This window comes from Phocoena sinus, chromosome 14 (assembly GCF_008692025.1).
Source record: "Phocoena sinus isolate mPhoSin1 chromosome 14, mPhoSin1.pri, whole genome shotgun sequence".
In the NCBI taxonomy this organism is placed as follows: Eukaryota; Metazoa; Chordata; class Mammalia; order Artiodactyla; family Phocoenidae; genus Phocoena; species Phocoena sinus.
In genome coordinates this window covers 77,099,826-77,112,636 of record NC_045776.1, presented here as the reverse complement: position 1 = coordinate 77,112,636, position 12,811 = coordinate 77,099,826, and the positions used below count along the sequence as shown (strand labels likewise).

Sequence of the window (12,811 nt, the reverse complement as noted above, 5' to 3'; positions counted from 1 at the left end):
TGGCCCACGGCGAGCCCCTTGCCACGCAGCCGGCCGGGGCGGCCCGGGGCACAGGCAAGGGGGCCCCGAGTCCTCCGCAGCCACCTCCACGGGCATTCCCGGGGCTCGCAGTCGCGCGCCCACCGGAGGTCTAAGCACCCCGAGGGGGCGGGGCGCGAGGCCGCCGGCCCGGCCGCTGCCCGCGCGCCCGCCCCAGAGCCCGCGCCCGGGCCCCTGCACTTCTTTCTCTCCCTCTCCGTCTCGGTCTCCGTCTCCCTCCCTCTCTCGGCCGGAGAATCCGGCCCCACTCGGCTCAGCAGCGCCGCCACGCGAAGCCGCCGCGGCCGCCGCTCCGACCCCTCCCCAGCCCCCTCCGCCACCCCCCCGCGCGGCCGGCGCCCGTCACGTGACGCAGCGCCAGCCAATGGCGGGCCGAGCCGCGGTCGGCGGCCCGCCATTGCTGTCAGAGCGAGCGAGCCCCCGGGAGGGAGGAGAAGCGAGGCTGACTGGGGAGGAGGGGGGGGTGGGGGAGGAAGAGGAAGGAGGGGACGTCGCTCGGCTGCCGGGGTCGCCCGCTGGCTTCGTCCGCACCCCCCCCTTCGCGAGTTCGCGCTCCGCGGCGGCGGCGGCTCCGCAGCGGCGGCGGCGACTCGGGCTCGCCTCCCCTCACGCGCCGGCGGGGGCCGAGGGGGAGTCGGTGGCTGGAGATAAACAAGGCGGCGGCGGCGGCGGCGGCGGCTGAGGAACAGGGAAGGCGGAGGCGGCGGCCGGCCCGCAGCGCCGGCCCGGGAGGCAGCGGCGGCCCTGAGAGGCGGGGAGGGCGCCGTGCCGCGCGGACAGCGCCCCCCGCCGCCGCCGGAGCCGCGGGAGCCGCCGCCGCCGCCCGAGCAGGAAGGAGCCGCGCGGTCGCCGCGGACCCCCCCGCCGGCCCGGGCCCGCCGCCCCCAGCGCGGCGTCGCCGCGGCGCCTCCCGCCCGCCCGCCGGCCCTCGCGCCCTCCACCGGCGGCGGCGGCGGCCCGGCCGCCCCGCGCTCCCCGGCGAGGCGCCGCCGCCCGGCCCGGCCTCGCCTCGGACGCCTCGCTCCGACATGCCCCGCTCTGGCGGCCGGGCTCGCGGAGGATCATGACTGCGGCAGCGAACTGGGTGGCGAACGGGGCGAGCCTGGAGGATTGTCACTCCAACCTCTTCTCGCTGGTGAGTAGTCGGGCTGCGGGGAGGGGGTTGTGTCGGGGGGGGGGTCCCCGACCTCTGCCGCCGACCTCCGCCGCCGACCAACTTTCTCCTCCCGCCGCCGGGACTTCGCCCCTCCCTCGCCTCTCCCCGCCGTTCGCCTCTCGCCGATTCTCCCCCTTTTGGATCGTTTCTCCCTCGCCTTGGATCCCTTCCAGTGTTTATTTGGCTCTTTAAAAATCATTTGTGAGCGCGGCGCTCGGCGTGGAATTTGCATGTGGAAGTCTCAAAGCTGCGGATTCTGGGTCGCACTTCGAACGCCCACCCTCTGTTGCAATCGCACTCCCCTTCCCCTCCCATTTCCCCCCCTTTTCTTCCCTAAATGTGGAAGGCTTTGCCTTGTGATGCCCGCGCCTGCGATAAGCAGCTTTTTCCCCCTTGTGTCGGATCGGCTGCCCGCCCGCCCGCCTTTTGAATTTTAAAAAAATTCCATAATGACACCTGCAATTTCGCCCGAAAACAGTTGATTGAATGCGATTGTGTCAGTAAAGGACTCTTGCACCCGAAGCTCCCGGGATTGTAAACATCGACAGCCGTCTGCCTCTCGGGGCTTACTACGCTGGAGAGCCGTAAAGCCATTGCACCGAGCCGACGGAAGGTGGAGAAAGCTTTTTCTTCTTTCTCTCCTCCTGTGTCTTTTAAAAACTGTTTTCTCTCTCCTAACAACGAATCCACACACACACACAAAAGCAACAAGCTGGGCGGTTTGATAACATCGCTTTTATCTGCCTTCGCCTCTCTCGCGCTTTCTCTCTGATAATTGACAACTTTTCCTTCGGATTTGAATCGCCTGCCTTAATCTTGAAGCAGTTAGGGTGTCAATTGTTCTCCTGGAAGCCTGGCACCCGACGACGCCGTCTAGGTTCATCGAAATTAAAAATGTATAGGGCTCCAGCAACTCTTTCCTGGCGGTGGCAGTGACATTTGGTGGTAAATGCCATCTTTGCTTTTTATTGGGTCGTATTACCTAGCTCTGAAAACATTCACGTTGTTAAACCTGGCGTTTAGGCTAATAATTGCAGTGCGTGGTCTTTAAATATGTGTTCTGTGCATGAGTTACCGTATGTAGAACTATGTGCCCGGGAGACTACGAATTTGTTTAAATATTGAGCAAAGATTTGTAAACAGATGTAGGGCAATTATGTTTCAAGCGTAGAATATAATTGGAAAATTGGCTGAACGGTTTAATTTAGGCTTGGAAAAACTCAACTTAGTTTAAGTTGTGTACCCTTTTGGGGGGACTGCCTTTGGGGAACATGCATTTTGGAAATTGTTTTCTGTAACCTCTGCTTTATTTCCTCTTAATCCTTGTTTACACTGGATAAATAATTTAGTGTTCAAATTGTAATTAGTTACGTTTAATTATGGATAGCATAGATTTTTTTTTTCTTTGAGACTAGTGGAGAAGTACAAATTCTCGCCAACTTTTCAAATGGAAGCTTTATTTTATTAAATATATTTCATTATGCAGATAAAAAAAGTCAAAACGTAATTTTTACCTACAAAGACCGAGTGACATAGTATCTGTGCGTTGTACTAGGATCAGGTCTTTTTTTTTTCCAGCATTTTTATTCGGATATTTAATCTTAAAATTCAGTTATAAGTTGCGATTCTTACTCTCTGTACTGTGATAATTTTCCCTTGATCATTTGATATATGGGAATAAAACTCATTTTGCCTTCTGTTTTCTTCTCTCAGTCTATCATTTAGTATTAGTCAGATTCAGGGACTTCCATAGATTAGCAAACATTGATTAAGGGGTATTTAAAAGGTTTTTGTTTGGCGGCTGGTGACCACGTTGACACTTTATCAGGGAATTAAAATAACCAAGTAGACCAATATTAGTGAGGAGAGAGCCCCCAAATTACCATATATCATGCTGACTGGTAATGGCTTGTTTATATGTGGCTAATTTATATACAGTACATTTTGTAGACAAATAAAAATCCATGTGTAGCCAGTCTTTAGTATATATCATTTCTTCTACCTTTTTTCTGTTTCTTTTCTTTTAAAGCTCAAGTAAGGATGATAATGTTGATAGAGATAAGATGTTTAAGATTCTTTTGTAGAAACAATTTGTGGGAGCGGATTCTGTGGTTTGTGACTGACTAAAGGTTTGTGCTTTGGGTATTTCTCTCCTAAACCTCTTTAAACCAGGAATTGATTTTTGAATATACTCTTTTTCTTTTTTTAATCAGAATTGCTCTTTAGGTAGCAACTTTGAAATGCAGAAATGCATGGGTTGATTTTTTTTTTTTTAAAGGACTATAGAATGTCTACATTCTCTTTTAGGTGGAGGGTGGATTGGTGCTAATTAAAAAAATTACGAATCGGTTAAAGAACTGCTGATATTGTAAATTTTTCTCATTCCAAATTGAGCATTTTCTTGTAAATTAGATATAGCAGCAACCTGGGATAACAAAAATATGTTGCCTGAAGTACATTGTATAGAATAATTCCAAAGGAGATAAAATCATTACCTGTTCAAAATAAAGCATGTATTATAAGAACTCTTGGTGCTTTATAATGGCATGTATTTTTCTTTTTGGCCTGCAGTTGTTTTGAGCAGAGAAAACTATTGCTTATAGAGAATTTACCTAGATACTCATATTAATGTAGATTGAAATGTAAGCTAGAGATTACAAAGTTCTGTAACACAGTAATGATCCACCCACTTTGTGTTACCTTGGGGTGTTCATATGGCTTAGCAAAAGTTGATTTGTGCAGTCAGATGCCTTAAGGTTTTTGTCAGTCCTTTACTTATTTTGCTTTCTGATATTTCTGCTGCATGGCATCACATTTCCTAAATTCTTCGTCACCCCCTGCCCCCTTTTCCTAACATGTGAAAGATGCCATTGTGTATATATGATATGGGTCATTGTATGTGTTTCTTATTCTTACAGTTGTGAAATTTGTAGCTACTGCATTAAATGCATGCCTGCCTGTGCCTTTGTGACTCAAAACTGTTTTCTCATGCTGTCCATCACATTTCCGGGAGACTCTTGTTATATATTCACTCAGTTATAATTCAGTTAAGTGTGTTAAATCTGCCCTTTTGGAAAGTGTACGAGGGCACCCTATGGTATGTCAACTCACCCTTGTGGAAAGATATAATTTCCAGATGTAAGTATATCTTTAGTTTTGTTTCTTTACTTTTGTTTCTCAGTCGAGGTGATGTGGAGAAAAGCGGTTTTGTGTCCTTTAACTAGATTTAAGTATATACTGTTTGACACAACAGCAGTCTAATTCTTAATTATGTAGCATCTTCCTGACTATGGGGTAGTTGGGGGATGGTATCATTCTTCCTTCCTCAATTGAAACACACATTAGTACATAATTCCTATTAAGGACCATTCACTCTATATTTGAAGATTTTAAGGTAGTCTGTTGTTGACCTGCTTTCTTTTTTCTGAAGAGATTTATTATAGTTTTTGCAGAGAAGGAAGGTAGTTGTAAATGTAGAAACTTTGAGATCTATTCTTTTGAGTTAGAACCAGATGGGGAGGACTATCAATTGAAAATGAGGAAGAAGGAATGATTAATCTTCTCAAGTGCCAGTAAATATACAGGGTATTTTTTCATCTCAATTTCCAATTTTAGTATTTACACATAAAGCATCTTTTTTTCATGATGGTTCATTTTGTTGAATGAAAATGTTTATAATTTGCTAATGTATGTTTTCTGTTCAGTGTTTTGTTGTTAGTAGCACATGGCGTTGCAGTATTTATATATTTTTAATAGCAATAATAGCTACCCAGTAATAATTGCCATATTAACCTCCAATTGCTAGTAAATATTTTTAAGTACATAATAGACAGCAATTTAAGGCATAGTGTAGCAGTTTATTGGACCATTTTAAAGAGCCATTTGTACGTGTTCATAATTTTAAAGAGAAAATAATGTACCTAAGACTTATATGCTGCAAAATATGTCTGTGTTATTGCTTGAAGTGCTCATTGAGAGGAAGTTAGATTGGGGCTGTTTCTTTGTGAGAATAAAGGCGGGGGGGGGGGGGGGGGGGGGGGGGGGGGGGGCGGTGCCTGAGGACAATGAGTGTTGAGTTTATGCCAGGTGCTTATGTAGTTTAGCGCTTTCTTTGGAATATTTTGGCATTTTTTTTTCATGATTGTGTTAGGTATTTGGAGAAAAAAATCTCTTAAGGCACTCTTTTAATTAACATTAAGTTATAGTAGTGGATTATATTAATTAGGTTTGGAAAGATTGATTCATCTTTTTTGTTCACTGGCTAATTTAGCCTAGTTAATTGTGAGTTAATTGTATTCATCAAACACTTTCAAAGGTCTCCTCTGCTCTTGAGAGCAATAAGAAAGATACTGTCACCAGTTTATACTGTATTCTCTGTATCATATATTTGCAAAAGATAAGCGTATTCTATAGTTGTTAAATTATTTAAAATTGAAGTGAAATTCAGTGTAAATAGTAATAAGATTGTTTATGTGGATTTTTTTTTTTAATGAACAGTTAATTCAACTGTTCCTCAGAGTTTGACTCAAAGGTAGACTAGATATTTTTCTTGTTTTTGGCCATGCCGCCTGGCTTGCGGGATCTTAGTTCCCTGAACAGGGGTCGGACCCGTGCCCTGGCAGAGAGTCCTCACCACTGGACTGCCAGGGAATTCGCAGACTAGATATTTTTCTGAATGGTTTGACTTATTTTCAGTAGAAGAAAATAATAATCTCCTCCTCTGAAATAGTAGTAGAAGGTACTGATTTGTTGTTTTTTCTGAAAGTGGGTGATATGTTAATTTCACAGAAAAGTTAGCTAGTGAGACAGATTAGACAAAGTTTATAAGAATTAGTAATATGGTTGAATATTAGGTATTATTACTGAGCTGTGCATTGCAGCCATTTATTAGAAATGGAGAAAAAGGATTTCTGTGACATTTCTTTTAGTGTCACTTATTTAAAATGTATTGTGTGCTAATCTGCTTTACAAACCATGTGTGTTGTAGCCACCAGAATTCCTATTTTTGTCATTGTATAAACATTGCAATTTCCAGAAATTACATTTAATGCATTGCAAAGTGAGGTAATTAGGAAGATAGCCTAAAAATGTGCTGTGGGAATAGTTAAAAAAAAAAATCTGCACCCACATTTGTTTCATAGGACTTGTTTAGAGATTTGGAGTTAATGAATCAATATTTGTAGTGTGTGTTGGAATTTCGGACTTTTTTTCCCACTTGAATCATTTAACAACTTTCTGATCCTGTTTAGATAATTTCCTTTTATAGTATAAGCTTTCATTGTTTATTCGAAAGATTTGAAGGTGTTAGCTTTGTTCTGTTGGGGGAATTCACTTCATTACGTAGGGGAGATGATTTTCCATTAATCTTGGTAAATATTAACATAAATGAGGAATTGTAAATTCACGTTCATGTGCATGAATGAAATGTATATGTTTGCCCAATTTTTGTTTAGTATAAAGTCACTTATGTACATCAGTATAGTTTTCTATCTTTGCTTTAGCTGATACAAAAATAGTTTTAAATGCTTTTAAAATGTTATGGTAGCTCCCCATCCTACTATAGTGTTTGTTACTTAAGTTTTGAAATCGTTGGATTCTGTCCTTATAAATTGGCTATCATAGTCTTCTTTTAGGAACTCCTGTTTTACTTGCATTTATATTAGCATGTTTTAGTTATGTTTGTTGGAGTACAGTTGTTTTCCTTTTTTAAGCTGATAAAATGTCTTTTAGAGTGCATTTGGATTCTAGCCAAGAAAGATTAAGTTTTTTCCATTAATTTCTAGGTGAGAATTAGAAGAATCAATGGTGTCCAAGGGAGAACGTTTATGTCACTGGCATTTTCATACTCTGTAGTTTATTATGTATATTTCTGAGTGTTTATTTTCTCATTCCAGATGAATTGTGGTAGAAACTTATTAAAACCGTATTTCTACTACTGTGAAATAGCACAGAGCCCTGGTTGACAGCTTTCTGCATTTTGTACTTTTTCCAGTACAGTGAAATTCCATTACTGTTAAAGGAACCTCCTGAGTTGATTATTTGAAAATTTCACTTGTACCTTTATTTTACATTGTTTAGATTTGTAACTTAAAAAAATGAAAAGGGGAAGATAAAGAGAATTAGGTAGATTTGCAGGTAAATTTTTTTTTCTCAGTCTTCACTAGATTTCTTTACTGGAATAATTCTTAATTTGTATTAAGTCACTACTTTAATTGGATATATTTAAGACAGTTGATGTTAAAATGAAATTTGAGGAAATGATTTGTTTCAAATAAAATATGTAATTGTGCATAGAATTCTTTATAATATTGAGTGGAAATTTTAAAGATTGATCCTCTAAAAGGTATTAAATTGCATGAAAACTGTGATTCCCCCTACCCCCCAAGATCATTGATACATTTCTGAGGAGGTATTTTTGCATAAGACACATAAAGCTTCCTCATATAGTTCCACAGTCCATCTGCGCTTAATTTGAGAGGTAATAAGGTATTCAACAGTATAATTGGTGTTACAAAACATTTTGTGTTGGTAATTCTCATGATTGAATGTTAATATCCTAAAGAGAAATGAGGAAGAACGTACATCTATCCAGCTCAGGAACCAGCTCCTAGTTTTTTTGCGCGTGTATATGTCTGGCACAATCCTACTCATCTTTTAAGGAGGTCAAATATCACCTCCTCTGTGAAGATTTCCTAGACTCCCACAGGTAGAACTTGTCACTCTTGCTCCTTCCGTGTACCTCCTTCTCTCTACCTCTGATAATCATATGAGCTTCTGTTCCGTGTACCTCCTTCTCTCTACCTCTGATAATCATATGAGCTTCTGTAGGGCTGTGACCCTAAGTCATCTTTCCATTCTCTTCACAGTTAAGTGCTAATTAACTCTTTGTTAAATGAACGAATGACTGGAAAACTGTTCTCTTTGCCACCTTGTTCCCTAAGGGAGTTCTCATTGCCCATTTAGGTCCTGATCACAATATGTTATTTATTATTATTTAAAAATTTTATTTAGCTGTTTAGCTCTGTGTTCTGAATATACATTATCTAGGCTGTATGTACTGTGGCTTGGTAATATTTTAGATGAGTTCTAGAAAATCTTTATTAAAGAGAATTCCAGCTGATCAAGGGAGACGTGCTTATACCTCAAGGGAATAGGAATTCAGTTAGTATTTGGGTTTTGTCTAATGTGGTAGGCAACCTATAGATTTCGGAACCTGTTGGAGATTTTGTTCGGGGCTTGATCCAGAATTCCTTCATTTCCATTCTCTAAGCCATATAAGAGGGCTTTTGCTCAACCTTCAGTTATAAGATTACTTTGCATGAGCTCAGTAAAATGGGTAGTAAACTGGTTGGTAATAGGGAAAGTTGAGTGGTATTCAAACTTTTTTTTTTTCTACTAGTGACTACATCTGGTTGCTTGCATAATGGTTTTGTGCCTCAGTTCCTCCTATAAACTTGAAGGAAATATGGGGGTCAGGAGGTGTGAAAAATCCTTTTGAGAATGTTTTAAGAAAAGTATTTTGGATGACTAGATAATGTTTTTTAATAGGAAGAGACTTCTGGCAAATTACAACTGAAGTTATAGAGTAGCCCTAGGCAGTTAACCAGGAAGTTGGAATGGCAAAATTACTTGTTTTAAGTATGGCAGCTATATTGTATTTGTGCTTTTTTGGCGGGAGCAGAAGATTAAATTGTTCTTGTGTTTTCTTCGTAAATAAGCCATCTTTAGATGTTAACAACTTTTCACTTGTTTATGTGATTCTCAGTTGTGTGGTGTCTTTAATAAGCTAGGTGATTCTGCTGTACCAGCCCTGAGCTCTGACTGGCTGAGACTGGAGATTGAACCGTGGCTCTTATTTAGTAGTTTAAGCTATTAATTCCTTGGCAGCTCTGGAGTGCTCTTTGAACTTTAAATAGCAGTTCTATTAACATTTTGAGAGTTGTCTCAGGGAATGTAAGAAATAATACTCAATAAATATCTTTTTCTTTTTAAAGACTAAATCATGTTTTAGTTTCACACACATGTCACAACCCTTACTTTGTTTTGAACAAAGTATATATCCTCAGCTACCAGCCAGTTTCTATTTTCCATTTAATAATGTGGCAACATCTAAAAATATTGTTTAGACTTTGTTGAAGGAAGGAAAGCCCCTCCCCCATCTGTAGTTTTTGTCTTAGTCATGTCGAATATGAATAGTGTTCTAAGTTTTTATCCAAAGTGTAGAATTTTACATGTAGGTGGTTTTCAGCATTCTAAATATCAGAAAAAGTTAATTTGTATGTAAGTTTGCTTTCACATAAAAACATACCCTTAATTCTGTTGCTATAAATGATGGTTTGCCTATTGTATTGTACTTAATTACTTGTGTTATAGAACTCGAATGCTATTTATGGGAGCATTTTTATGGGAAAGTTTAGAATATTAGGAGTACCTTTCCTCTGAGTAGCTTGCTGGCAATCAGTGCAGGCACTCCCTAAAACCCATCTTAGATGCTGCAGGCAGTGGGAGTGAGGTGAGGATGACCCAGACTCTAGGCCCACTTCAAGGCCTAGGAGAGGATTGCTATCTGAAAGAGAGGCTTGAAGAGGGTGTTGAGAGGTGAGGGTGGTTCCTTCCCAATGGGAAGAACAGCAGTTTTGGAGCAAGGATTGAAGCTGATTTTCCCATCCCTACCTGAAGGTATCCACTGCTCTGCTGCTTCCTCTTTACTGATATACTTTTATTAAAACGTAGGGAATAGTGATAGGTTCTGTGATGTCATCAGGAAAAGATTTTGTATTTCTTTGCCCTTTAGCTCTTCCCTTCTTTCCTCTTTCACTCACCCCAAGAGAAGAACTTTCTACTTGCTATTTTGTGTGGTAAATGAGGACTTAACGAGCCTCAGTGAAGTGAAAAGGGAATTGGGGGTGACCACACTGGATTAAATTAGTATTTAGATACTAATTTTTTTGTATGTTATGCTTGAGAAATTTAGGACAATATATATTCATTTTCCAGTCATGTATATACATCAGAAATGATTGAAATCAGGCTTGGGCTTACAAAAGGGCTAAGGGTCTGATATGTAAAATAAAGACCTACATATACTATTTAGTTTCTAAGATTGTAGATGGTAAATGCAGAGGGAAAGCAGCATGGACAGACAGCATAGTAATTCAGCCAGAAAAACTCAGAAGGGGGGTTTTAAACTGGATCTTGAAGGAATGGATGGATATGGATTGCTAGAGGGGAATGCAAAGGATATTCTTTGGAAGCTCAGTTGACAGCTCTGGGTCTGTCCTTGAGAATATTTCCTGAAGTGGTATATAGGAGAGCACTTCTAATTTATGGTCTTGCTTCTTGGTTTCTTTTTAAAAAACAGTACAAAAACTTGTTGAAATCTGGTTTTTGTTAGGTGGAAAATTTGAAGTGTGGGCAGGCTGATTTAGGTTAAGAAATGGTGATGTTAAAATAATCAGTTTTCTAAAATAATTCGGTTCTGAACTTTAAAAAAAACAGTGCTATATTACACAAAATGCTAATGACTAAAGTGACAAATATTTCAGAAACTGGACAGACGTGAATCTTAAATGAGCAGATGGGATATGGAACTAAAAGCGGGAGATAATCCAAGACAATATAGAAACTATTATGAGAAATGAATTGAGGAAAAACAAGTGTGTTAAATGGTATTACATTTACTAATATGTTTAAAAGCTTTTCTAGGATTGCTCTCTTACATAGACAAATTGGAATTGTTGAACTGTGTAACCTATCATTTAAAAAATTTCGTTCATTTAAAACAAATTGGATTTTGATCCAGAATTACTTCTCATGAAGCCTAGACATTTAAGTCATGAATATATATGTTAATGTGCTTTCAGTAGGCAATATAATTTGCTTTATCTGACTTAAAAAAAAAAAAAAGAATAATCATAATTTTCAAAGACAACTGTGGTGGACCTTGAAGGGGAGAGGTTAGGAGTGAAAGATGAGGAATTTTGCTGTTTGGGCAGCTTGGTACTTAGTTGAAATCATTACATATGACTGTTGAGGGTAGAATCTGGATTACAGTGGCTTGCAGAATGAATGAATGGTACACTTCTCAGTTGAAGGAGGTTGATGTGAGGCAAACAGTGATGTGGGAGTGGGGAAGGTAAGAGATTGAAAGGTAGACGAAGGAAATTTTTCAGAAGGCAAGAGCCTCATTTGTGTTTATACATTAGTAGCAACAGTAGTGGAGAGATGGAAAGAAAGATGAAAGACATAAGAAAAGTTGATAATTGATGAAACAATCTGGCTGGAAATGGTATTAGGAACCCAGGTGATGGGGTTAGCACTGGAAAAGAGCAAGACACCTGTGAGAAATAAAAGATGTGAGCATATGAGGAATGAGTAAGTGTGGACAATCTCAGTTGTAACTTGAGTGCTTTTTAAATTCACAGATTAGAGATACTGAGCTTGAGCCTGAATAAACACTTAAAAAATTTTTTTAGCTAAAAAATGTGCATTTTACTTGATGTGCTTGTTACTGTTAACCATTTTTGTTTTTATTTTCCTTTAATGGTTGTTTTAAGTAGGTCAAATGTCACCTCCTTGGGTTGTACGCTTAACAGTTACGAAACTGATTTTGAGCTAGTCACACCAGAACAGGTACATATCTGCCCAAATGAGAAGGCTTTTTCAAAATACGCCCCCTTGAAATGAATCAAATATTGATGCCATTGTCCGTAATATGTTTTTGGTCCTTTTCCTATGGAATTTCTTTTAGAGACAGTTTAGTCAGCCACCCCAGAAAATCTTATAAATTTTAAAGCATACTTCTTTGGTCAGTGTCTTTTCTTCTCTCTTCTCTTTAGTTCTGCTTTGTGCTCTAAATTTTGTTGCTGAAGTCAGTATTTAGTGCCTTCTGATGGGGGTCTTACAGGTGATGAGCAAAAATCCTGGGAAGAACTCTACTTTTGGATATACAGTTGACTCTTGAACAACATGGGTTTGAACTGCATGGGTCCATTTATACTCGGGTGTATTTCAATAAATAAATACTCCAGTACTATGCGATCTGCAGTTGATTGAGTTCGTGGATAAGGAGGGCTGACTGTAAAGTTACATGTGGATTTTCAACTCTGCGGGGTGGGCAGTTCAAGCGCCAACTCTGTTGGCATGTATACATTATGCATGTGTGCCAAGAGTTCCAGCCTTGCTTGTACGGTTGCCTCCCAGGTTCTTTGTCTAGTGCTTCAGTGTCCTTTGTTTCAGTACGGTTTCAGTGGAGGTAGATTTAGTGGCCCACTGATTGGTAAGACTAGATATTGGGACAGATTAAGCGGAGGTGGCATTTTTGCTTTCTGGGGATCAAAGCAAATTATCATAAGAGGAGGAATAGAATTGTAAGTTGTGCCCTGTCTGTGTCTGTCTAGCAAATGTTAGATATCATCCTGAGGTTCATTTTTGGCTAGACTGAAGTAATTAAAAAGAAGAGCCTTGGGATAAATAAATTGCGATAATTTCTTAAGGTTTTAACAGAAAGTTTGGTCTGTGAGACCAAAGTACTTAACCTTTTCCACTTAGCGTTGCTTTACTCATTTGAGACTGCCTAGGAAGTCATCCAGTGTCCCATACATGTTCTTTCAGCAG

At 40.7% G+C, this 12,811-nt stretch overlaps 1 protein-coding gene across 2 annotated transcripts in view; it reads left to right on the top strand.

The window, feature by feature from the left end:
* The first annotated feature begins 970 nt into the window (after positions 1-970).
* The window catches only part of MED13L (mediator complex subunit 13L), a 307,721-nt gene continuing 295,880 nt past the window's right edge, over positions 971-12,811 (top strand). For both annotated transcript variants that reach the window (XM_032602718.1, XM_032602716.1), the window contains exon 1: positions 971-1,174. In XM_032602718.1, coding sequence (XP_032458609.1) covers positions 1,103-1,174 — 72 coding nt within the window. In that variant the 5' untranslated portion in view covers positions 971-1,102. The remainder of the gene's footprint in view (positions 1,175-12,811) is intronic.